Source organism: Typopeltis vanoorti, chromosome 6 (genome assembly GCF_054136105.1).
Source record: "Typopeltis vanoorti isolate ZY-2024b chromosome 6, IOZ_Tvanoo_1.0, whole genome shotgun sequence".
Classification (NCBI taxonomy): domain Eukaryota; kingdom Metazoa; phylum Arthropoda; class Arachnida; order Uropygi; family Thelyphonidae; genus Typopeltis; species Typopeltis vanoorti.
Genome location: NC_143554.1, coordinates 44,910,321 through 44,937,001, shown reverse-complemented (window position 1 = coordinate 44,937,001; position 26,681 = coordinate 44,910,321). Strand labels below are relative to the sequence as shown.

Below are 26,681 nucleotides of genomic sequence, written 5' to 3'. Positions count from 1 at the left end.
TCTCCTACAGGGGTACCAAACCATACAAGAGAAGAGTCAAGCATACCATAACTGGCTTGCATTCAAAACTCCATCCACCTATACTGTTTATATGAAAGCTGCCAGGAAACTATCAACATGTCAAAAACTGACTTTGAGAGAGCTAAAAGCAAAAAGCTTGCATACTGTCCAAATGGCAGCCAAATGCCACTTGTCATAACTTTTGCCCAAAATGTTCCCACCACTGTTGTATCCTGATGGCTCTATTGCATTATCACCCACAGAAAATTTCAATCTCCCAGCTTTCTACTTCTCCTCCAATTCTTGTACTGCTGATTTTGGTAAATATCCTCAACCATCCAACAAAAATTCTACCCTCAATGGCATATGTTTTCACCAAAAAAAAAAAAAAAAAAAAAGAGATTAAAAAGTCCCCTGGTCCTGATGGAATTCCTCCAATTGTCATAAAGGTCTGTGCTCCAGGGTTGACACCCATTCTGTGTCTTCTTTTTACACTCCTATTCCATTGGTATCTAGCCTGCAGTCTGGAAATTATTACATATTCAATTATCCCTAAAAAAGGGTGACAAATGTATACCCTCAAACCACCATCCAATTTTTCTTGCTCCAGTTCTTTCCAAAGTAATGGAAAGAGCTATCAACACTCAACTGCTACGCTATCTTGAAGCCTCTCAGCTAATAAATGACTGTCGGTATGGTTTCTGTTACTGTTGGTCAACAGGTGATCTACTTATGTTACCACATCTGGACCATTTACCATGGAAAAAAAAAGCCCTTGACATCTCCAAGACTTTTGACTAGGTCTGGAACAAAGGCTTATTAAGTAAACACCAAGACATGTCACCATATCTGGGTGCTCTGCACCATAAAATTCTGTGGTTGGACTGCCAGCCTTCTGACTGGATGCTCAGTTTAGGTGATGGTGGATGGTTCCTTATCTTCTAAGTATACAACCATAATACAGGGATGCCATAAGGTTTTGTCCTCTCACTCACTCTATTTCTTCTATATATAATAACTTACTCAGCAGCCTACCAACCCAATACATAGTTTTTTGGATGACAGCACATTACATTCCTCCCTTTCATTTGACAAACCTGCAATGCATAAATCACCACAATCTCTAGAGCCTTTACCTCTATCACCTTGAATACAGATCTCCAAAACATTCATCAGTGGAATTTGGATAATGTTGTCAATTTCAATGCAAGCAAAACAACTGTCTTATTTCCAACAAAAAAGAACCCCTTCTCCTCCAGCGTTACTTTTGAAAACACCCAAATTGCCATGCATGATGAGATTTATCTTCTTGGGATGACACTAACTTCAAATCTCTGTTAGCACAAATATTGCCTCCTCTGTCTCTAAAAAAATTAGGTTTTCTTTTTCATTCGAGGCATTAATTACTTTAACTCCAAACAACTTCTAACTTTGTACAAGTCACAAATCTATCTGACCCTTGAATGTTGCTTCCATATCCTTGATGAGTCCCCTGACACCCTGAAGGTCTCTCTTAATATAGTATGGTGAAAAAAAAAAAAAAACAGTACTGAATACCTACAACAATATATGTTATGTAGTAAATGGGTTTATTAACAAAGAAATATATGTTTACACATGATGATATGTACATCCACAACTATCAGTGGAATCTTGGTTGAATAAAACATTAATGACAGTAGATTACATGCTCGAAATGGGCATCTTATCTTCTCTTAAGACAGGTTTTGTAGTGCATGCAAAGGTTCTCTGTGTTCCTTTTGCCCCCACTCCCACAGCTTCCAGGGATGTCCCCTTTGTTCTTCTCCCATGCTATGAAAAATTTCTTCAAAATTAACATGGTGAAAACACTTTACCAACTTAAATGTCTCAATCATATTCCTCTCTTCCTCCTATTCAAAAGACTTTGCAAACTGCATTCCCTCAATATGTCTTCATATTTCACATCCCATTACCACCTTAGTCAGTCTTCTCTGGACCATTTCCAGTATATTCTCATCACCTTGAAAACCAGGGACAAAATCTGTGCAGTAATCTATATGAGGCCTGATCAAGGCATTATACAATGGGAACCACAGCCTCCTCATTTATGCATGTTAAGATTTTCCACATTATTGCCATAATCTGATGTGATGACTTCACAACTTGTTCAATGTGACTTCTGAACTTCAGAACCTTATCCACATCAAGATCTCTCATCTCCTCAACTTCCTCCAAAATTTCCCTTCCAAAGGTATACTTTGCAAATTTCAGAACCTTACACTTTGCAACAATGAACTGACAGTTCCATACTGTTGCCCACTCATACAATCTATTCATGTCCTCCTGTAAGGCACAATATCTGCTTGATTCCTCATCACTCTCCCTAGTTTTGCATCATCTGCAAACAGTTGTATATCAACAGCTAAACCAACTCCCAATATTATTAATATACAAATTAAATAACAATGGCCCAAAACAGATTACTTTGGCACACCATTAGTGACTTTCCTCTTCCAGGATACTGCACCTTCATACACAACTTGCTGATACCTATCTGAGAGCCAGTTGCCTACACAACTCACTTATCTATCATCCAATCCCATCTGCTTCAGTTTAGTTACTAACTTGTGGTGTGGCAGTCTATCAAAAGCCTTTGCAAAATCAAAGTATGACACTGTATATGCATCTCCCTTGTCCAATACATTTGTCACCTTTTAACAAATTCATGCTGACAAGCACAAAGAATACTATTGTTATCAACCCACTTTTGTATCCTAGCTTTCACCAACATCTACAATACCTTAACTACAACTCCAGATATACAGATTGGCCTATAAGTTGTAGCCTTAGCCTTACCACTACATTTGTTAAGTGATGATACTTAACTTCTTAGCCTTAATAATTCCATTTCCCAAAGAAATGGAAGGAAGTTACTTGGCTTACTTGTTTAACAAGAATCTTGCTGTTGCAAGACTCTTGTAGGCCAAAGCTCATGCTAATTCCTTGAAACCCGTAAGATAAGTACTGATATGTCATCAAATTCTACTGTCTTACTAACATCTAGCTTACTTAACTCCTCATTTACCTCTTGCTCACTTCCCATTTCACACTGAAGTTGAAACATCCTGATCAACTGCTCACTGAATACCTTGACTATGTCCTCTACAGCAGTTACCAATTTCCCATTTTCATCTATTAACATAATCATTCTTCTTTCTACTTGCCATATATATTTTTTAAAAATAGATATTAATGACTTTAAACTGAGATAAAATATTAAGTTTTAATGAAAATGATACAACAAGTTTCAACCTTTTACAGCCTTCATCAGGTATCCACTAAAGGTAGAACACAATAATAAAAATTGAAGTTACAAAAAACTGAGAATTACAGGCAAAAATGCAATACATAATTGACATAAAAAACGTATTTTTTAAGTTGTTCTATCCAATGTGGCATTGTTTGTTGCGTGCGTGCTTGTAAGTTCTCGTGAATACCAGTATTGAACAACTGCAGCATGGCTCTCAGGGATGTTGTAACTTAAATTGCTGTTCAAACATTCAGGATTAAGGAGGATTTCCCTGGATTCCACAATTTTCCTTTCAAACTCATCACTGCAGCGAAAAATGTTTTCGGATTTATCCCAGCAAAGTGAGTGACTTTGTAGATCATCATGAGGATTGTTTGAGAAAAGAACGACTGGATAGTGCAGATGCATGTGATCTTTTATAGGAGATATCACTCTTATGTTCCTCTATACGTAGTTCAATAATTTGTTAGTCTGTCCAAAATAAGGAATATTACAATCGCACCATAATTTGTATACACCTGGATATTTTAGGTTGTGATGAGTAGGCTTCGGATGGCTTATAAGAGAACGGATTTTAGAAAGTGTAGTGAAAAACATCCTGATGTTGTATTTTTTAAGGATTTTAGCCAATTTACTGGAGACTGAACTAATGTATTGGATGGAGATGCTACCTTTAAAATTAGTAGTTTCCATAATACACTGCCTAGGAGGATCTAGAAGAAATTTCTTTTTGCCCATTACTAGGCCTTGGTTCTGTTTGTAAATGGAGTCCCTATATCTGAAGTAGCCAGATTGAATACAATGCTTTAATAAAGCAAATATCTTTTTAGACAATTTGTACTTTAGTAATGTTAATACCTCCTCACTAGGGACGTTAGCAAATAATGAGATAATGTCAAAACTTGCTACGATATCATTTATGCTGATGGAAATATATATATATATATATAAACTCCTGAGGGTTTTTTTTTGGCCTGATTTGCTAATTTCTTCTCATACTGCACTTTTGCTGTCCTTACCAAGTCACTCTCTTGGTATTCCATGCTGTAACCTGTTCTTTATATTTTTCATGCAACTGATTATTACCATTATTTATCTTGTGCTGCCTACAAAGTGCCTTCTTCCAGATTTCATACTTGATCCCATCATTCATCCATTTTACACCTATCTTATTCACCTGCCCTTGATGCTGTTATGTGGTTTATAGTCAATTTTCAAGCAGTATTTATTTCCTTACCACTCAACTCCATATTCCATGCTGTAGCTACAAGCTGTCTCCTAAGCTTGTCATAATCAACAGCCTTGTAATTCCACATATGTCCTTCTCTCACAGAAGTCTTCATATGGCTAGCCACAACCCAGGTGATCATTTCATGATCACTCTCACCAACTGAAGGGAAAACCCCACTCATAATCACATCCTCTGATGAAATGATCAGATCGAAAACTCTTGATCTTAGTGTGCCCCTTTGCATACTGTCTATGATATGTGTCTCTCAAGAATCAAGAAGTTCATTTTCATCATTCCCAAATGTTATCTCTTCATTCCAATCTATATCACTATAATTATAATCACCCTTCCTTTGTTGACTAACTCAAATTGTTTATATATTTTTTCAACACCACCATCCACATTCTCTGATAGCAACATTAAACTAAATATCTCTCTTCCTGTCAGCCTCCACCTCACACCACACTTCATCAATACCATTGCTGCTATTTCCCACTGTCATGTTTACCTTATGTGGACGTAATTCTCCTGCTATCATTAGCAGTGCTCTCTCTCTCTCTTCTTGTCCTTTCTATCCTCACAAAAAACACTGTACCTTTCCTCTATTCCTGTCATGATATCATCTTGGAATAAGTGAAAAATGCAACCATTTTTCTTTATTCCAACAATTTTTGGGTGAATAAACTCAATCAGTGAAACAATTTCATCTCCCTTATTTCCGATACTCCTGGCATTGTAAATAAACACAGCTGTTCACTTTTAGGTCTACAACCAGTCCTATTCCACCTAAGCCACTTGTTGGTTGTGATTTCTCAGCACCTGCCCTTGCCCAATCACCTTTATCACCTCTTACCATACATGTCTGCTCAGTCTCAACTACCCCACTCACATTCCAATCTATTCCATTTCTATGCTGATCATCCCCATATACACATTTTCTACTACTTCCAACATCGACTCTCCCTATCAACCACGACTCTTCCTATTTCCCTGTTCCTCTTGCATTCCCATTCTCTCTTCATCTCTTACACTATTACTGTTTCTGTTGTCCAGCACTTCTGTCTCTTCAATACCACTTTCATGATCTTTCACTTCATCTCTTACTTCTGATCTCTTGCTTGCATCACATGCTGCATTTCCATCTTTCAATAGTTTCTCCAATTCATTCACTCCAAAGCCATTCAAATGATATTCATCATGTCTGTATAATTCCGTTCTTCCCTCAAATACATGCCATACATCCATAAACTGCACTCCTTTCTCCTCACACACTCTGCCAACATACCATTCATGATTATGGCTCTCCATCTCAACTCATCATTGTCATACCTCGATAGCACATTGACAATCTTTCTCGCTATATTGTTATATTTCATTCTCCTCAATAACCTCATGATATTCACCCTTACATTTTTCTTATGCCCACTTAAATCATTTGTCCCCACAACCACCACTAATTCTCTTGCTCATTTCCTCCTCATGTCCAAAGCATGAATTATCTTGCTCATTCTCCCTCCTGGAGATAAGACCTTATGGACTCTCTCATTAACCAATCCTCTAATAAAATCTTCATCCACTCCTATTCTTGAATCACTCATATCACCTCTCTTTTCCCCTTTTTCTTTCATTCTATTCTTTTGCACGCTTTCATTTTTTTTTTTTTTCACTAAAGATCTAATATCACTCTGCATATTCCATTTTGAATAACCGTTTCATCAAATATTGCATTCCAACAAATTCACTCTCTGTCACTCCTGTAGTCTCACTACTGCTCATTCTCCTGCACCTTACTTCTGCTTCCTCATTTATACTTCATTTCACTCCCATATCACTTACTTTTGCTTCTACATTCTTTATGATCCAAGAATTTATGAATATTCTTCTGTGGTGGTCTTCTTTCATTCGCAAGCTTTCTTTAGTAGCCTTAGCCTTCAGCACAATTCATACCTATTAACATTATTTATCTTCTACCTTCAGTCTAAACTTCAAATTCTTTTCAAATATATTTTCTTTTGGTGCAGTATAAAAATATACTGCACTGCAAATCTGCTGTGTGTGTGTTCTATTTATTTCATTAAATGTCTTTTAATTTTTCTTTTTAATTCTGACTCTCTCATTTTATTTCTTTTATTTTCAAGGCAAATTTTGATTTCTGCTTATATACCATGAATGCTAATGTATTAGTTTAATTTTTTTTTTTAGTTCAAAAATTTCACTCATAGGTTAAGTTGATGAAGCCTTCACTTATGGCTCAATGAGGATGAACTGATTCATTATAATTTTTGCTGTATTTAATTGTGTACAATATTTGGGTAATGGTAAGAAACACAAAGTATTTACTAAATATGTTAATAATAAATGTCTCATAAAAATCATACTGAGATTGAAATAGCAGAAATAGATTGAGATTACTATCTGAATTGCATTCAAAATATCTGGGGCTTCAGAAGAGCTGAGTGTGATGACTATTTTCTAACCGGTGCCATTCTTAAGGTAAACAGTAAATATTTTTCAGCACATACAAATCAAGTGAGATACAATATTAACAAACTGGATATAATAAAACAGAGAAGAAAATAAAACAGAGAAGAAAATAAAACAGAAATTGAAAAATATGAAAATGGAAGAGAATGAAAAGATTGAAAATATCTGGAATCATATCAAGGATAGCATAAAAGTAATAACAGCAGAAAACTCAATTAGAATCAAAGTAAAATACGGCATAAAAAATGGTTCAATGAAGAATGTGAAATGGCAAATAAAAAGACAGAAACACTTGGCTTAATAACCCAACTGATATTCATGCTGCTTTGAGATACAAAGAGAGCAGCGAGGAAGCCAATAAACTAAGACAACAGAAAAGAAATTTTTAAAGCCAGAATACTTTGCAGTAAATAATCCTAAGAAAATTTTTCATGAAACTAAAAAACAAAAAAAAAAAAAAACAGGACCCCCCCCCCCATATGAAAACAACAGTAATCAATAATATCAGTGGACAAATACTAGCAACTAGAGATGAAACAGCAAACAGGTGAAGAGAGTACTTTAACAAACTCATAAATTGTGATGAACCTACTGTGTCTTTCAAACAGAATACTTATTCTACTGTCACCCAGAAATAATTAAACCTTCACTAGCTGAAAGTATAAAGCAGCTCAAAGACAAGACACCAGGTACTGATGGAATAGTACCTGAACTCATTAAATATGGGGATAGTGAACAAACCATTCATAATACATAAGCTCATAAATTTAATATGGGAAAAGAAGAGATACACGCAAAATGGAAAGAATTGCTAATCATTCCAGTATATAAAAAGGGAAACAAAAATGAATGTGAAAATTACAGAGGGAATATTGCTACTGTCAGCAGGCTACAAAATTTTATCTAATATTATACTAAAAGGAACCTTCCCTTATGCTGAAGAAAATATTGCAGAATATTAAGCAAGATTCTGAAGAAATAGATCAACAGTTGACCAAATATTTACACTTAAGATACTAGAAAAAAAAAAGGAATATAATCTGCAAGTCCATATTTTATTTGTAGACTTTAGAAAAGCATATGATATGCATTCATAGAGAAGGCCTTTGGGGAATATTAGATTATTAGAATTAGAATAACTAGGAATACCTCATAAGATAACAGATTTAATCAAAATTCACACCACTGACAGTCAAAGCATGGTATTAGCTAATGGAATTAGATCTCAACCTTTTAATGTTAAGACAGGATTGAAGAAAGGAAATGTCTTTCACCCATTTTTTAATTTAGCATTAGAAAAATGTATTCAAGAAATTGTAAAAGATATTGCGAATAATGGATTCGAGAAATTTAAAGGTAACAGAATAATAATATTAGGATAATGCAAATGCCTTATTGAAAAAATTGCTACAGATATTAAAACAACATTTAGAAAACTCAAAATGCTGCTGAAAAAAATTGGGATTACATATTAATCAGGATAAAACTAAATATTTAAATATATACAGAAAAACGGTCAAGGGGAAAATGACCATTTTACTATTGAAAACATGAACTTTAAGCGTATCATCTTCTTCAAACATGTTGGAACATTGATTATTTGAGATAATAAAATTAGTATAGATGAAATAAATGATAGAATAGATGCCCCTAATAGATGTTATCATTCATTACATCGTTTATTATCTTCCAAAATTCTCTCAGGCAGAGTAAAAACAGAAATAAACAAAACAATCATTAGACTTATTGTTTTATATGGAGCTGAAATCTGGGGCATAGCAGACCAAGATGCAAAAGTGCTGCAGATCTTTGAAAATAAAATCCTCAGAAAAGTCAATATGGACCTGTAAGAGATAATACAACAGGTGAATGTAGAAGAAGACATAATCAAGAACTACACCCTCTGTTCGAAAAGAAACGGAACTTTTCAAAAATAGAAGAAACTAGTGGCGCCACCTGTTGTATCTTTTTGTTGACGAAAGCAGCAACCTTCATTAGTGTTGTGTCAACTATTTATGACATTTGTTTCATTAGAAGCCGAGTTACAGTGCCAAGAGTGACGGCGTGTTTTGACGAACTGTCGGAAAATCAGTTTCAAACAGAGAGCTGCAATTGACTTTTGTGTGAAACTTGGTAAAAGTTTTACCAAAATGCATCAGATGCTTCAAAAAACATACGTGATGAATGCTTATCTCATACTCAAGTTTATGAGTGGTTTCAGCAATTTCAAAGTGGTCATCAGACACTTGACGACGAAAAGCCAGGCTGTCTAAACACCGGAGTGAGTGAAGTTAACATCCAAAAAGTGCATTTTCATCAAAGAAAACCCGAAATCATCTTTGAGATTGAATGAAGATGAATTGGGGATTCCAAAATCAATTATGCACAACATTTTCACCAAGAGTTTGGGCTTCGTAAATTGAATTCGTGATTTGTTCCCCAAAGTTGACCGACGACCAAAAAATGTATCGTGAACACTGCAATGACCTCATTAAAACTGCTCATAAGGACTCAAACTTCCTTGAAACGTATAATAAAATTAGTTCAATCCTTTATCCAAGTGTGAGCAAACAAAGTTTGCGCCTGAAAGTATCTTCAGGACTGGGGTAAGGTGACACAACACCAGGGCAACTTGTTGCAAAGGTGAAGCAAGCTACCAACACTCCTATCTCAGTATCTCCTATAATGCAAAACATATCTCCTTGCAGATATGTCTAATGTTATGCATTAAGGGAAGGGCCACTACCCAGACTAGTTTCGACCTTTATTGAGGTCTCTTCAGTGGGAGCCAGGCCCACAGGTGGAGATACCAGGCAGAAGCAATGGCGAGGTCATCTTTACCTATAGGAGTTGCCAAATGGTGTGCCACCCTTTTTTAATAAATTACTCTGGATTTAGAGAAAGATGTTGAAAGTTTATTTTTCACTTGGTTAGAGTATAATAAACTTAGTTTAATCCTTTATCCAAGTGTGAGCAAACAAAGTTTGCGCCTGAAAGTATCTTCAGGACTAGGGTAAGGTGGTACAACACCAGGGCAACTTTCAGGCACAAACTTTGTTTGCTCACACTTGGATAAAGGATTAAACTAAGTTTATTATACTCTAACCAAGTGAAAAATAAACTTTCAACATCTTTCTCTAAATCCAGAGTAATTTATTAAAAAAGGGTGGCACACCATTTGGCAACTCCTATAGGTAAAGATGACCTCGCCATTGCTTCTGCCTGGTATCTCCACCTCTGGGCCTGGCTCCCACTGAAGAGACCTCAATAAAGGTCGAAACTAGTCTGGGTAGTGGCCCTTCCCTTAATGCATAACATTAGACATATCCGCAAGGAGATGTGTTTTGCATTATAGGAGATACTGAGATAGGAGTGTTGGTAGCTTGCTCCACCTTTGCAATGAGTTGCCCTGGTGTTGTACCACCTTACCCCAGTCCTGAAGATACTTTCAGGCGCAAACTTTGTTTGCTCACACTTGGATAAAGGATTAAACTAATTTTATTATACTCTAACGAAGTGAAAAATAAACTTTCAACTTCCTTGAAACGATCGTTACTGTTGATGAAACATGGTGTTTTGAGTACGAGCCTGAAACAAAGCACCAAAGTGCTAGGTGGAGACCACCAGAAGAGCGGCATCAGAAAAAAAGTCACTTGGAAAAGTCAAAAGTAAAGACAATGATGATTTGTTTCTACGATTCCAAGGGCATTAACACAAAGAATTCATTCCGCCTGGCCAAACAGTCAATGGTGAGTTTTATCTCGAAGTTTTGAAGTGATTGATAGCGAGAATTCATCGCATACGACATGAATATCGTGACGACTGACTGTTCATCAAAACACACTGTCACTCTTGGCACTATAACCCGGCTTCTAATGAAACAAATGTCATAAACAGTTGACACAACACTAATAAAGGTTGCTGCTTTCAACAATAAAAAGATATAACAGATGGCGCCATTAGTTTCTTCTATTTTCGAAAAGTTCGGTTTATTTTTGGACAGAGGGTGTATATTAACCCTATAGATCCCCACTTCTAGTTGATGAGATTTGAGCAAGCAGATTGAGATGGCTTGGACATGTGAAATGAGTGGGTGAGGAGAGAATGGTTAAACAAGATGAAGCCTGTTGGAAAGCAACCCAGAGACAGAACATGGATGAGTTGGTCCTGCAGCAAAGAACCTTAGAGGTTCACCTGTATTATTATCTATAATTATCTATAATACAGATAGATAATAATATAGTATTCGTAGATCACAATATTCGTGCACCATCCATATGAAGACAATTAACATCAACTGTTATAATGGTGCTTGAATATTCTGCTAGATATTAGCACATGCTAATATCATCGAGGACAATTACAAAGATAGCATTGTTTCCAAAAAAAAAAAAAAAAACTCTCTTAGGAAATTAAAAATTTTGGAAGGCTATGTCTCAAATGGAAATGTATTTTATAAGAGCAACTTTTTCTTACAAATTTTTGCGATCTCCATCAAAAATCAACTACAAAATTGTAGTTGATTTTTGATGGATTCTGTTTTGGATAGATTTGGATAGAAGAGCAACCCGCAACATTTTCCTTACAAATTCATGCCATTTCCATCAAAGATCAACTACAAAATTGTACTCTATTTTGGATAAACATAAAAGAAAATATGCACTAGATGCAGTTCTTATTTTATGAAGATCGGGTTCAATATTAATGATCCCCTCAGCACACCACAAACAGGTGAGGATTGGAATTCATGTAAAACTTGATTCTAATGTTGATTTAATAAAAAAAAAAAAAAAGTATATTATTAGAAAAGATGACTCCTGTAATGAAATGAAAATCAATATTTCCATACAATTCATTGGTCTGGTTTGTTTAGGTGATAGATGATGTTCAATGCCCAGTATAATACTACAGGTATTATAATGAACTCCAAAATGATCAAGCTTGGTTTCTAAAGCAGGATCCCTCCACTCCAGTTTTTTAAATTTCTTGTTCAACACACATACAGTATTAATCAACAAGTTTGTAGTTAATGTACTATAGTTAGATAACTATAGTACATTAAAATCACGAGAATGTCATAAAGGTTTCTGCATTTGTATACAAAAAAAAGATATTACCTCATATCTTTATAAAAATAATTCATAAGTTGAATACCTTTATCAACATTGAGAGGAAGAGTCAACATCAACTGTATCAACAGGGCAATACAATCTCTTAAGAGAAGGGGCACTTCACTTTCTAAAAGAGCAAGACTAGAAATATACCAAAAAATGAGCAATTTTAAAAAAGCTGCATTAAATGATATTTTATCAACTAACTTTAATAAACAAATGTGCAACAATAAATACAGTGTATTATTTTAAATGTTTGTTTGATAGCATTTAGTTAGTGAAATTTCATTAAGCTCAGTTTGTATCACATACCACTTTATACAAGGATGCATTATGCATGACGTACATGCATTTCGGGGTGTCTGATCCATGCACACATGGATCAGACACCCCGAAAGTCATAATTACTTACTGTGTCCCTCACTGGCTAATAAAACATTTTCATGGTAAAAATGCTTGAACAGAACCAAAAAAATCACACAGGTGAGATTTAAATATCTAAACCAAATTGCAGTACTTTGTAAAATTATAGTGAACTCTATGTCATCCAAATAGCTTGGAAAAAAAACATCTTCAGATAGTGGATTTTCTGCACACTAGAGCTTACCTGCAATGTACAAGTTAAAGTGGTGCTATTATGTGTGAGATATGTGATTTTGTTACTAGTGTGCTTGGTTATGTCACAAATTTCATTTTAAAAGGTGTTACTTTATAATGCAAACAGAAAAACAAAATTATTGATGGGAAAAAAAAAAAGATAAGAAAAGAAATGATTGAACTGTACTTTTGTTTGGAATATGAAATATTGGTTTCTTAAAAGTAACCCTCTCTTGCATAAGGGCCTCATATGAGGACAAATATATTTTCCCTCATAATAATTATTCATTCATAATTTAGTGCTACTGTATGCATGTAGTCCTCATCTGGGGAGACCAAAGTGGTCTTAGAAACCACACCAGATGGCAGGAGTTTCAATAGAGTTACAGAAATGCCAATCTCTCTGCAGTGCATGGTGGTATCAAGGAGGAAGTGAAAAGCTGCTGTTTTGTTGATTTGAATTTGGTGATTTTATGAGTCTTCTGGAAAGGTTAGTATGGTTTTATATATTGTTATACCTTGTAGATGAAGTGTAAATATTTAATTTGTTCATGTTTACTACCATATTCATAAAACAAACTTGAAAACAACCCCCCCATCTTCACATGAGAACAATATGTTTGTAAGGTAATCTATGCGGCAAATAGTTTGAGGTCAGAAAGTTCTTGTACAATATTTTTACAATTTTATTTATTTAATTTTTGCAAACATAAATGAATACTAAGGGTGTTAATTGGCATTATCATTTCTTTTGCAGATGGATAACCAAAAAGCCAGGTCCATCAGGCATAAAAAAGGCCCATTACCACAAGAGACTTACTGAAGAGGAGATTGAAAAACTGTTGGAGGATCTGATGATGGTTTGGAGCTGAGTGATTCTGATGATGATCCTACATACCAGCAGCCACAAAATGATTCTACAGAGAGTGACAGTTCAAGTGAAGACAGCGATGTTCAGTGTCCTTCCCCCTTTTGGTCAGACTCACAACGTTCAAAGTTCAGCTAGTGTGCAAAATACAGCTGTTGTGGTCATATGTCATTGCAGAGACAACTAGTGTGGTTTAGTGAGAAAGATAATTCCTTTGCTGGTACTGAACCACAGTTTAGAGTAAAACACCAAGTAAATATTCACAGAGAGAGCCCTGTAGATTATTTTTCCAGCTGCTTCCAGATGAACTGATGAATGAAATTGTGAAACAAACTAATCTGTATGCATGCTGTAAAGGCAAAGATAATTTAGCACTTACTGACTGAACTCAAAATTTACTTTGGAATTGTACTTGTCATGACATACATAAAATACCCACATGTAAGGCAGTATTGGTCTTCTGAACATGGACCTGTGCATGGATGTTATAGCTGATGCTATGCCAGTGAACAGATGGGAGGACATAAGGCAATATTTGCATTTTGTTGATTCAGACACAATACTTACCAACAATAAAGACAAAGCAATATGTATAAGACCAGTGCTGCAAAAGTTTTATGAAACATTCCATGCTGCTATCAGCCCAAAAGAATTTCAGAGTGCAGATGAGATGATGATGATTTCATTCAAGGGACATTCACAACTGAAACAATACTTACCTAAGAAACCCAAAAAACGGGGTTTCAAAACGTGAGTGAGGGCAGGCATTTCAGGCTACGTATATTGTTTTGATCTTTATGTAGGTGCAGATCCTGGCAGAAAAAATTCAGGCTCATCCAGTGCAAGTGAAATGTAGTACTTAGGCTTTGCCATGATCTTGCTGGTAAGAACTTCAAGGTATATGCAGACAACTTCTTCACGAGCATCCCCCTAATTAAGAAACTAAAGGAAGATGATATTTATTATGTGGGTACATGCAGAAGAATTCGACTTCAAGGTGCTGACAAGAAACTGAAAAGGATTTGCAGAAGATGGGACGAGGAAATATGTCAGTTACCACGTCCTCTGATGGCATTACTGTCACTAGAGGGGTTCATAAAGCAACAGTACATGCGCTATCTAGCTACTTAGGAAAGGAGCCAGTCAGTGTGTGTCAGAGGTTCAACCAGAAAGAAAAAAAGTATGTCGAAATTCCACTACCTCGCAGCATAGCTGTTTATAACAAACATATGGGTGGAGTGGACCTTATGGACTCTCTTGTGGCTTTGTATCGAAATGATACAGGAACAAACGAAATGATGCAGGCCTGGCTGGTGGCGTGTGTGAAGTGTGCAATATACACAGGCACTGCAGAAGAAAAGGCACCTAAAAGATGACAAAAAATATGAGATAAGAGTTTAAACGAACAACGAATGGTACAGAATGTACATATAATTATGAATGTATGTTGTCTTCCATTCGGGCCCCTTCAGATCTTCCCGGAAACGAACAAACAAATTCTGAAATTGTATCCTGGACCCGATTATATCACTATAACTTTTGATTAAAATTTACAAAAATATACCTAAAATAGTTCTTTATTTTTTGATATATCATAAATCAACTTATGATTAATTGTTGAGTTCCGTGTAAGGGCCGTATCCTAATTTTAATCGGATCAGATGCATGTGGCCCGGTCCTAAAAGTCGGCTTACTACTGATAACTCATTCTTCTCGACATTTCAGCCTGTTATATTAGCAGGCTGTTAGGGCGGCGTCAGCGACACAAAATAATCAGCGAACTCTCGAGTGCAATGCAAAACATTCTTGCAGCAGGACTAATCCGTAGGTATTAGTCCTGCTACAAAAACTTTACAGTATAATGTTATACTTTACAGTATAACATTATACTGTAAAGTGGTTTTCATTTGTTTTTCATTTCCTGTTTGTTTTATTCACACTTTATTAAAAAAAAAAACCTTTTTGGAAAGGCGTCGAACCTTAATCGCACACACAAGAAAAATACTATGCACCTGTCCTGAAACGATGGTATACGAGAATTTTTTATCGTATGTTGAACTTACTTGTTTGTAATGCAACGATCATTTGGAAATGGGAAGAAAAAGAAAAATTGGATTTGTTGGAATTCAAATCAAGAGTGGCAACTGCTTTGATATATCAAGGTTTAGCTCAGCTAGGTACAAAGAAACAAGGACACCCTTCAAGTCAGACACCACCAGCACTAAAGAAATGCAAAACTCACTCTGTGCCACATGAGTGATGGCAGTAGTAATGTGCTAGTGCCAATCGTTGCAGAGATGTACATTGCAAGAGTAAAACAAGACATATCTGTGGTAGATGTAGGGTTCTGTCTGGAATGTTTTCAGTCTTTCCATACAAAATGAGGCAAAGAGAATACGACTATTCTTGATTTACATATCTCTACTGCAAATTCTAATTGTTCTACATTTTTGTATGTACTAAGTAATCCAAATTTTGATCATTCATGCGGTGTTTCAGCAAAATACAAATTGTTTATAATCTGTTTTGTCATACTTGTAATGTCTTTTAATGAAAATAAATTCCTTATTCTAAGTCATTTCCAGAGAAATATGTAAAAAATGATATCCTCATCTGAGGATATCATTTTTTACATATACAGGACATAAATTTAGCAAAATTAATGAATTCATGGTAATACTGTAAGATTAAATAGTACTGTATCATGCCATTATAATTTTTTATAAATGAATATAAAAATTCATGCATGAGAAGGTTAATAGAGAATGCTTATAATATGAAAGAAAATATATGCACATCCAAAGGAAACAGAGGTACAAACAACATACTGCTTCTATCGTTCTATTTTGCATTTAGATGAATAGCAAACCAAAATTTGAAATGGGATGTTTTTCTGCACAGTGCAGTGCAATGTACAGAAAAAATTCATGGCTATCACTAGCAATTTGCTGTTCAATTTGTTTGTTTTATTTTTGCAATGAAATGCAATTTTATCTATGCAGTGGTTGGTTACCACCATAGCAAAGGTTACAGCAATACATAAATAGTCAGAGATAAATCAGTAAACAATATGTATATCCAAAAATTAAGTTAAGCAATGCAGTGTCTACTGAACATATAAATAAAATTATAGCAAAGGTAACAGCAGTACATAAATAGTCAAAGATCAACTAGTAAATAATATATATGTACAAAAACTAAGTTAAGCAATGCAGTATCTACATGCACACACACACAAGTACAGTCAAATGTGTTTGTACAAATTTATTCTTCATAAAAAGTAAAAAACATGTTGCAAGCTGTGCGACATTGATAACATTTGCCACAGTGTATATGGCTTGGCTAGATAGGTAAAAATTTCATTCCTTTCTCATGTAAAGTGCTAGCACTCCACTAGAATGTGATAAATAGTAAGATGTGTTGCATTTTTAACACACAGGTGGATCATCAGTCCTCAGTAAATAAGAATGTATAAGATAACTACGACCTATGTGGAGCCTAGCAAGAACAACTTCCTCTCTTCTCTTTCTACATTAACTAGAATACTAATGCTTAATTTCAGGCTTAATGTCATGTAATTTGTTTGTCAATGCTTCCTGCTATGATGAGTGCTATTGAGCAATTAGCTTTGATCATATAAAGTGTGTGTAGTCAGTATATAGTACTGTTAAACAGTATGTTGAAAACATATGAGCTGATCTACAGTTGCATCTGCAGTCTCATTCCCTTAATTCCAATGTGGCCAGAATCAGCATAAACATCAAAATTAAGGATTTTCATTTTGTACAACAGGTGTAACACCTCACATAGTACTAGATGTGAATTATACATAGGAGAGGAGACAGTCTGTAAAGAGCTCAACTGAGTCTGTATAAATTACACACTTTTGGTAGTGGTTTTCTTTTATATGCACAAGTACAAACAGAATGGCATGCAATTCTGCTGTATAATTACTGCAATCAGGTGGGATCTGGTTGGAGATACTAATGTCAGGAAACACAACAGCACAGCTAATACAAGTTTCAGTTTTTGAGCCATCAGTTGTGGGCTGCTCTGTGTGCATTAAACAATTGCAGGTAGACAAATGGAGTATGCGACTTCTGTAGAAGAAAAAGTGAGATGCTGCAGGATGGGGGTGCTAATCTGCCATAGAAGGATGCTATTATGTTTGTGTAGGCAAGTTGTCAGCATTCATGTCTGCAGCTTGCATAGTCTCTTTAATAGATGTCAAAAGGACTGTATGACAATCTGATGTGTGTGATACTGAGCTTCACAATGCAGAGAAATGAGACTAGTCCATGTAGGATGATCTGGAAGAGACTTTATCTTTAGGGCATAATTAAGAGAAACTGTTTCTGTCTAAGTGATAAAGCTAGTTCATTTGCTTCAACAAAGATTTTGAGTTGCTGATGTGCAAAAGCCACCAGTAGCTATCTATATACCCTGATGATCGATGGATCCAACAGTCACAGGTTATTCTGCTTTGCAGAACTACAGACTTGAGACCCATAATCTAGCTTCTGAAAGTATAGGCACACAATAAAGACGAAGGAATGAAAATCAACCTGCATCCCATTCAGTAGAAGATAGAATGCAATGGTAAATTGTGAAGTCATCAACATATAGAACATTGTCTACAATGGGAGGAAGCTGTTCAGTGACTGAATTAATTTTGATAGCAAAAAAGGTGTTACACTTTTTGAGACAGAGCCCTGGAAAACACCCTGTTCTTGATGATATGGCCACAATAGTGTACTTCCCACTCAAACTTGGAAAGTTTTCCCAAACAAAAAGTTTTTAATTAATACAGGAAGGTGTCTCTGAGACCTAGATTATAGTCTTTTAATATGCCATACCTCCAGGATGTGTCATAAGCTTTTTTTTTCCATGTCAAAGAAAACTGAAACCAGATATTCTTGCTTCAAGAATTCATCTCTTATACAAGTTTCTAAATGGACCTAATGGTCTAAAGTTGAACAATGTCTATGAAAGCCACACTGCGCATTGGAGAGAAGATCGCTGCTTTCCAAATACCAGAAAAGTTTGGCATTAACCATTTTCTCTAATATCTTATAAAGATGCTGATCAGAGCAATAGGTCAATAATTATTTGCTTGCATCAGATCCTTTCCTGATTTTAGGGTAGCAATGACAACTGACTTATGCCAAGAATCCAAAAACTCTTCCTCTGTCCCACATGAGCAGTGAAAGAATGGAAAGGGCATAGACTGTAAGACTGATTGCAGAATATGAACAAGTAGGCATATATAAGGAAGTATTGAGTCTATTGGAAGTTTTACCATTTCATAATGAATGTCATCAGGCCTTATTGCGGTAGGGCGAGATAGTAAAGAAGCTCTTTTTAGTTCCTCCTTAACAAATAGCTGATTGTATGGTTCAAGTCCATTGGTAGAAAAATTTAGCCTTTGTTTCTCTTGCTGCTCTGTCAATATTAAAAATTCAAAGGATATGAAGCTGTTGCTGAGATTCTGGCAAAATTCTCCCATTAAATATACCCCATATTCTGTTGATCTTTTTTTGGCTTCCTGGCATTCTGGGTTCCACCAAAGCTTTGGACAGAGTAGAAATTAAGATTTTCTTGGAATGGAGGCTGTTGCTGCCTGGAAAATGCAATCTGTTACATATTTTACTACTTCAATGATAGGTGTTTGATTGACTGTATCAATATTAAATTTTGCATGATGGGAAAAAGTGCTCCAGTCAGCCTGGTCCATTTTCCATATGGGCATCCATGTAGGAAAACATGGTTCGTGTGAAGACATTGTGCAAAGAACAAGAAAGTGATTGCGTATATGTTCTCTTCGACATCCCACATGAGCAATTGAAGGGGAGCAGATTGTAAGATAGAATGTAGAATATGAGTGTGTAAGCAAATGGAAGAAAGTATTGAGTCTATTATTTAAAAGGGGGAAGCCATTATTGTCAAGAATTCATTCAATGATACAACCTTGTCTATTTGTGTTGGCACTACCCCAGAGTATTGTGACCATTAAAGTCACCTAAGAAGTATGTTGCAAGATAAGGTTATCAAGATTGATTTTATTTAACTCAGTGGTATATAAATTGAATATACTACAATAAGAAAGCCATGGACAGGCAAATCACTATTGCTTCCAGAGCAGTATTAAATTGGACACGATGGAAAAGAGTATGACTGCCCACTAGGATAGCTACTAATCCATGAGCAGGACCATCTCCTGTTCTGTCCTTGCATACAACAGTGAAATTCCTTTAAGTATGGTTCACATTGGGTCTTGAGTATGTTTCCTTTAGACAGAAGCTGAAAAGTTTGTGTTTCTGCAGCAAAATCTTGATATCATCGATATTGGGGCAAAATCCACAACAGTTCCACTGTAAAAATTTTTCCTATTGCTTTCGCTTCATAGAATTGTCTAGTTTTCAGGAGGTTGAGGCTTATCTTTGTCAGATTTATATTTATCAATTGTTTTTGGGAAGTATGGATAGCCAGTGTCCATCTCTTCCCCTGGTAAAATATTCAATACATTTGATGTGTCAGGCAAGTTGAAATTACTTTCACTGGATACTGAAGTATCCATTTTTACTGTGCAGATGTCTGGTGGTTTGTCTTTAAGTGATATCTCATCGAATAGAACCATTTTTGAAGTTGTCTATGGAGTAAGGCTGTAGATCATGTGATTGATGCACTCAATACAAAAGCACTTGTGATCATAAAGTTCAGGTATAGTGAAATTATCAGATGGTGGAACAGACATATGTGTTTGAGATGCTGTTGACATTTTCTTAGCTGCCACCTTCTCAGCATAAGATGATCTCAGAACAGGTGTGGTGGTTAAGTTCATTTTTGCATCCTGGTGTGATATATTTTGTTCTGTTTTAATTTTTTGTATTTCTTTTTCATCTTTCCACTTCCGACATACACAAGAGTAAGCTAGATGATCTACTTGACAGTTAACACATTTAACTCTTTTTTTTTTTTTTTTTTGTAAAGCAAGATTTATTACAGGTGGTAGAGCTCCGATAGGCAGTCTGGACATGCCCATATTTCTCATCTTAGTGAATTAGGGATCTATGCTGCAACAGAACAATTGAGATATCCCACTTTTACAGATGTTAGAGGGTTAAGTATATCAAAAGTAAGGAATGATGTTCCTGATTGGAATGAGGTGACCATCTCTACATATCAGGATGTGCCTCACAGATGTCACTCCCTGATCTTTAAGCTCTGAACATATATCCTCATCAAGAACATAAAGGAGATCGCATTCTGATAACACTCCCCCTCCAAGAATTAAGTGTTTTATGAGAAGATTGATATTCTACCTATTGATGTCGCACTCAGTAGTTTCTTGGAATGTTGAAGTTTTCATAAGGATATCACCAGAACATAATTTCTTAAAAGTTTTCAGAGATCCTGCCAGTCCTTCTAAACCCTTTTGAATAAAGAAGGCTGACATTTTCCCAATTGGCTTTTCACCTACTGCATGAATGAAAAACACTGGTACATTTAAACTATGATTATTAATTAACTTAAGAAATTCACAACGTACACTAGAATATATATTAAATTAAACTTTAATATATATTTCCAATATTTCGGCAACATCACATTGCCATCTTCAAAGGAACTTAAAATAAAGACACGTGCATGCAGGCACTACACACAGTAAATGAGGATGAAGTGAGGAAACTATTTCGTGTATATATTTCTGAGGAAACTATTGTTTCTCTTAAAAGTTCTGATGGATTAGGACACCTTCAGCCCAACGGCCAAGAATACCTATATAGGGACTTTTAGGAGAAACAATAGCTTCCTCGCCCTCATTTACTGTGTGTAGTGCCTGCATGCACGTGTCTTTATTTTAAGTTCCTTTGAAGATGCAACGTGATGTTGCCGAAATACTGGAAATATATATTAAAGTTTAATTTAATTTATATTCTAGTGTACGTTGTGAATTCCTTAAGTTAATTAATAATCATGTATAATCAATGTATAAGCCTTTCTACGAGAATTACATTTATACTAGTATCATATATCTTTTGTTTCTTACTTCTGTTACCAAATGCAATATGCATGGTATCAGTACTTGGCTGGTTTGTTAGGGCCCCTGAATTTGTTTGAGGATGAAGAATTCACACTTGAAGAGTTTTGGTTTGCAGCAAGAGCTCTCCACCTACCACACAGCCTCACATGGACACCCACCGATGGCAAGCAATGAGTGTGATCAGGAGTGGAACACCGCAAGATTCAATACCTATGCCACAGTAAAGCTGGGATCCCAATACCAGACCACGAGGGTGACAGACTTACTGCAACAATGCTGACGCTTGCAGGCAAGCTCACTAGCCGAATGATCTTGGCTGTGCATCCAGGACCACTTGTCTTGCCAAAGCAGAGGCCAAAGTAGTGCAAAACTACTAGGCAAACACAGTGGCAGGGCATTGGATCCTAGTGATGGTGGTCTGGAAGAAAGGATAGTAAAAAAGACTCAGGAGAAGTAGAGCACAGAATGAGGAAAAAAGCAAAGAAAAAGAGAGAATAAAAAGGGCCAGTACCATCACTGAGAGCTCCCCTCCACCATGAACAGTTGCCCCACACTGAGGGGGACTGTGCAATGGACAACATTTTATCAGAGAATAATAAATATATTTCTTAACTGAATATGGGGGGGGGGGGGGTTAAGAGTTAAAGATGTATAATTGGGAGAAGACCTCCACGTAGCCTTTTAAAGAATGCAGAGAATCGACGGAGATTTCTGACCTAATGTCCAATCCTCACCTTCTTGTGGTGCACCCTGTTAGGTATCTACCTGGATACTGAATGAACTGGGATGAGCTGGCAATTTGGGATTTAGCTGGCCAATTTTAATCTTATTGGCTTAAATCACAATGTAAAATTATGATAGAGCATGACAGAATTTCATGCTGGCTGGGACATTGCCCAGTTAATCAAGGCCCCCTGTTGTTTTCATCAGGAAACCAGGGCGAACATCAAAAAATTGGCTACTGGAACAAATCCCAGAACATGTGCCAAGACAACATCAACAGAGTTCAAGATTGGTACTATCCAAGTAGGAAGCATCAGTAGAAAAGAAATGGAACTAGCAGAATTGGATAAGCACCAGATCGACATAATAGGCGTGACTGAAACAAAGAAGACAAAAACAGGTGAGATCTTTCTAAGTGACAGATACAAAATGTTATATTCTGGCAATAATAATCAGGAAAAAGAGGGAGTAGCCATAGTATTCAACACTAAATATGAAGATAATCTTCTTGAATGGTAGGTAATATCAAGTACAGTGATGTGGACAAATATCAGAATGGGGAACTAGACAAAAAGACTTACAAGGGTGGTTTCATAAGTTTACAGCCTGACTAACTTTTAGAGGTAATAGAGAAACAAAAACAACTGTGTCACTTTTCAACATTATCTTCCTTTACTTCAACACACTTTTCACATCTTTGAATTAACATTTCTATGTCCTTGAAAAAATAGCCAGTACTTTTGTCTGCAAAATGGCCTAAAACTGAATCTTTCGCCTCATTGTCACCTGCAAATTTCCTTCCTCAAAGGTCTTTCTTCAGTTTCAAGAGGAGGTAGTAGTCACTGGGTGCTAAATCTGGGCTGGGGTTCAATCTCCTGAGAGCCACAGTTCTCCACTGCAGCCTTTGCAACAATAACTGTATGGAGCATTGTTGTAAAGTAGGCTAACGCCATGACTCAGCATTCCTCGTCTCTTCTCCTTTATGACCATCGTGCAGATTGTGCAGGAGTGAAGCATAATATTCTGCATTACGGTGGTGTTCTTTCCTTGAAGTTAATCAAGAGAATTCCTCGGCAATCCCAAAAGATTATTGCCATGATCTTCTTAGCGTACTGAGTGACCTTGGCTTTTCTTGGCAGTGTTCACCTGGTTTGCGCCACTGCATTGATTCACTTTTGGAAAGAGGATCATAATAAAAGACCATGGTTTCATCTCTGGTGATACTGGACTCCAGCACTTCTCTCTGATTCCCTTGGCAAAGCTCTAAAAATGATGCGAAAGACAGTTGTTATAGAAAGCTCCAATCTTGCTGAGATTTCGTTGAGCTTCAGTTGTCTGTCACTGATCAGTTCTTCTTCAACAAGAGAGATATTTTCATCAGTCATCACTCCCACAGGCCGACCATTACGAGGATCATCTTCGATGCTCTCTCTCTCTTTTCCTAGGCGAAACGGTTTTAGCCCGTTCCTTCACAGTGGAATATGAAGGAGAACTTTCTTCACAAACACCAAGTGCTATCAAACAGCGACTGGACCATCCAATCGCTGTTTGATAGCACTTGGAAAAAGCCCTTCTTTGATGGAAAAAACTTTATCACAGCACGGTACTCAATTTTTGACATTAGAGCCACTTAGTATGCCACATGTTAGTCAAATGAGTGCCTCCAACTGAATGCAAGTAGAGAGTTGAAACTTGTACACTAAGCTCCTCATAGATGGTGATATCTGTCAAGCATGGCATTTCAAAATTGGCATGAATTTTGTATGTTAGGCAAACTGAAAACAAGAATCAAACCTTGGAGTCTCAGTGGCAAATTCTGAAGAAGGTAATGAATGATTCAGCTAGGGAGGTATGTGGTGAAGTTGTCTGCAAGGATAGAAAAATAAGAACACCATGGTGGACACAAGAAGTTAAGGAAGCAGCCCTGGAAAAGAAGAAAGCATACCAAAATTTCCTAGCCAATAAATCAGCAGATGCCCTAATATGGAGAAAAATCTAAGTGAACAAAGGTATGTGTAAAAGTAACTAAACAAAAGTCATGGGAAGATTTCGAAGAATCTTAGAAATGGAGGAATAAGTACTGTAAAGGAATTCAAAGATGATAAAGGTGAAAACTGAAGGTAAGGATATCCTAGATGTCTGGAATAATTACTTTGAAAGACTGTTAAATGAACCAAGCATTGACAGAACTGTACTAGAAAATTTTCAAGAGGAATGCAAAGATGGCTACATATCAATAATTGAGATAGAAAAAAGCCATCAAAAACTTGAATGTGGAAAGGCAGCTAGAGTAGATGATATTCGACCAGAAATGCTTAAGTATGAATTAGAAAAGTTTTGCCATAGCTACACTGCATAATTCAGAGGACCTTGACAGAATGTCGAATTCCCAATGATTGGAGTATGGTGCTGGTAGGCCTTCCATCTATAAAAAAAGGGAATAAAGCTGAATTTGAGAATTACAGAGGAATTTCTCTACTTGTTCCAGGTAAGATTTATGCAAGCATACTTGAAAAGAGGTTGAGAAAGATTATGGAAAAGAAACTTGGAGAAGAACAAGCAGTGTTCAGGCCAAATAGAGGTAGTCAAGATCAGATTTTCACTTTAAGACAAATAGTTGAGAAATCATGGGAATATAGCAAGGCTCTGAACTTAAGTTTTGTAGATCTGGAAAAGGCATGTGACAAGGTGCTCAGAGAAAAGCTTTTCAAAACACTACAATTATATGGGATGAATGGAACATTATATAGAGCAATCCATAATCTAGATTTGGGTAAGACAAGGACATACATTATCTCCACTCTTATTCATCATCTATATGGATTACATTATGAAAGAGAGTGACAATAAACCTGATATTAAAATCAGAGATATTAAAGTTAGCTTTATTGCAGACTGTGTTATTCGTAAATACATCCAGTGCAAATCTGCAGTATTCTATAACTAAAATGGATAACATCCATAACAAATTTGGCATTAAAAGTTGCAATAAAAAAATAGACCAAAACTATGAAAATTGGCAGGAACATACTTCAGCTTTATTCTGAATGGAAATCCTACAGAACAAATAAAATATTTCAGCTATTCAGGCACAGTTTTTAGTGTAGAATGAAGGTTAAATCTGGAATAGACAACAGAATAAGCAAAGTAGGTATACTAGGTAGCCAGCTGATGGAATAAGACAGAAATTAGCCAAAACACCAAACTAACAGTATACAAGACCGTGCTCAAACCAGTTTTATGTCATGGATCTGAGAGTTGGGTTAGAAATAAAGCACTTGATCAAAGACTAGAGACCACAGATATGAGGGTTCTGAGAAATGTTAGGGGAGTGAACAAATGATATCAATGAAAGAATTATATTAAAAATGAAGATATTAGAAAGGAACTTGACAGCTTTCAAGAATGTGTCAGCAGAGCTAATGTAAGGTTGTATGGCCACTTAAATAGAATGAGTGAGGAAAGGTTAATAAAACACGGTCTTTGATGCCTAGATGGCAGAAAAGAGACCAAGAGGAAGATCAAGGTCGATGGATTGATTCAGTCAGAACTGCCTTAGAAGAACAAAATGTTAGATATGACAATATCAGAGTGTTTACAAGTAATAGATTAATTTGAAAGAAAATTGTGGATAGGAGAATAATAATAATGTAAAGTTAATCATGTAGTGTTGTCATAGTAACCTGAACATCACTTAAGTACATAGCAGGAAATTGATGATGATATATAAGTTAGGAAATTATTGATCTTTTTTTTTTTTTTTAAGTTATCTTACATCAGCTACTCAGGTGGCACTTTTTAGAATTGTTTGTTATTGTTTAATTGCTATTCTGTAATCTTGTACTGATGATACCTATGATACTTAGGCAAAAATTACATGTTAATAAAGTTTTTTGAGTGAGCTTTTTCTCTGTTTTTATTATTCTTTTCGTTATGTGAACTCACAGTATTTCATTATTGAAAAAAAATACTTCATGGTCTGCAGTAAATTTTCTCAAAAATGTAATCTAGAAAAAATTATTCAGGTGTTGCTTGCTTCCACAAATGTTTGTGAAATTTCTTAATTACATTTAGGTAATGTTTTCAATATTACAATATTATATTTGTTTTTAATTCCACAAGTGATTCTAAAGCAATTTTTTTTTTTCATTTAAATATTCTTAGTTCACATAATTTAAAGTTTAACCTGGACAGCTGATCATCATGGGATAAACCAGTCAACTGCGACCATAACTGGATGTATGGTGTCTGGGTCATTAATCTAGCATGAAGAGCTAACACATGGAAGAGTGGAACTATTAAAGAAAAAATAATTACAAAATAGATTTGCA

The 26,681-nt window shown here is 35.9% G+C and overlaps 1 protein-coding gene across 2 annotated transcripts in view; it reads right to left on the bottom strand.

The window, feature by feature from the left end:
• Positions 1–26,681, bottom strand: part of Ubr3 (Ubr3 ubiquitin ligase) — a 542,232-nt gene that overhangs the window by 82,414 nt on the left and 433,137 nt on the right. For both annotated transcript variants that reach the window (XM_090394146.1, XM_090394147.1), the window contains exons 28-29: positions 26,537–26,645; positions 12,162–12,259 (exon numbers count right to left, since the gene is read on the bottom strand). In XM_090394146.1, the coding sequence (XP_090250272.1) occupies positions 12,162–12,259; positions 26,537–26,645 (207 nt within the window). The remainder of the gene's footprint in view (positions 1–12,161; positions 12,260–26,536; positions 26,646–26,681) is intronic.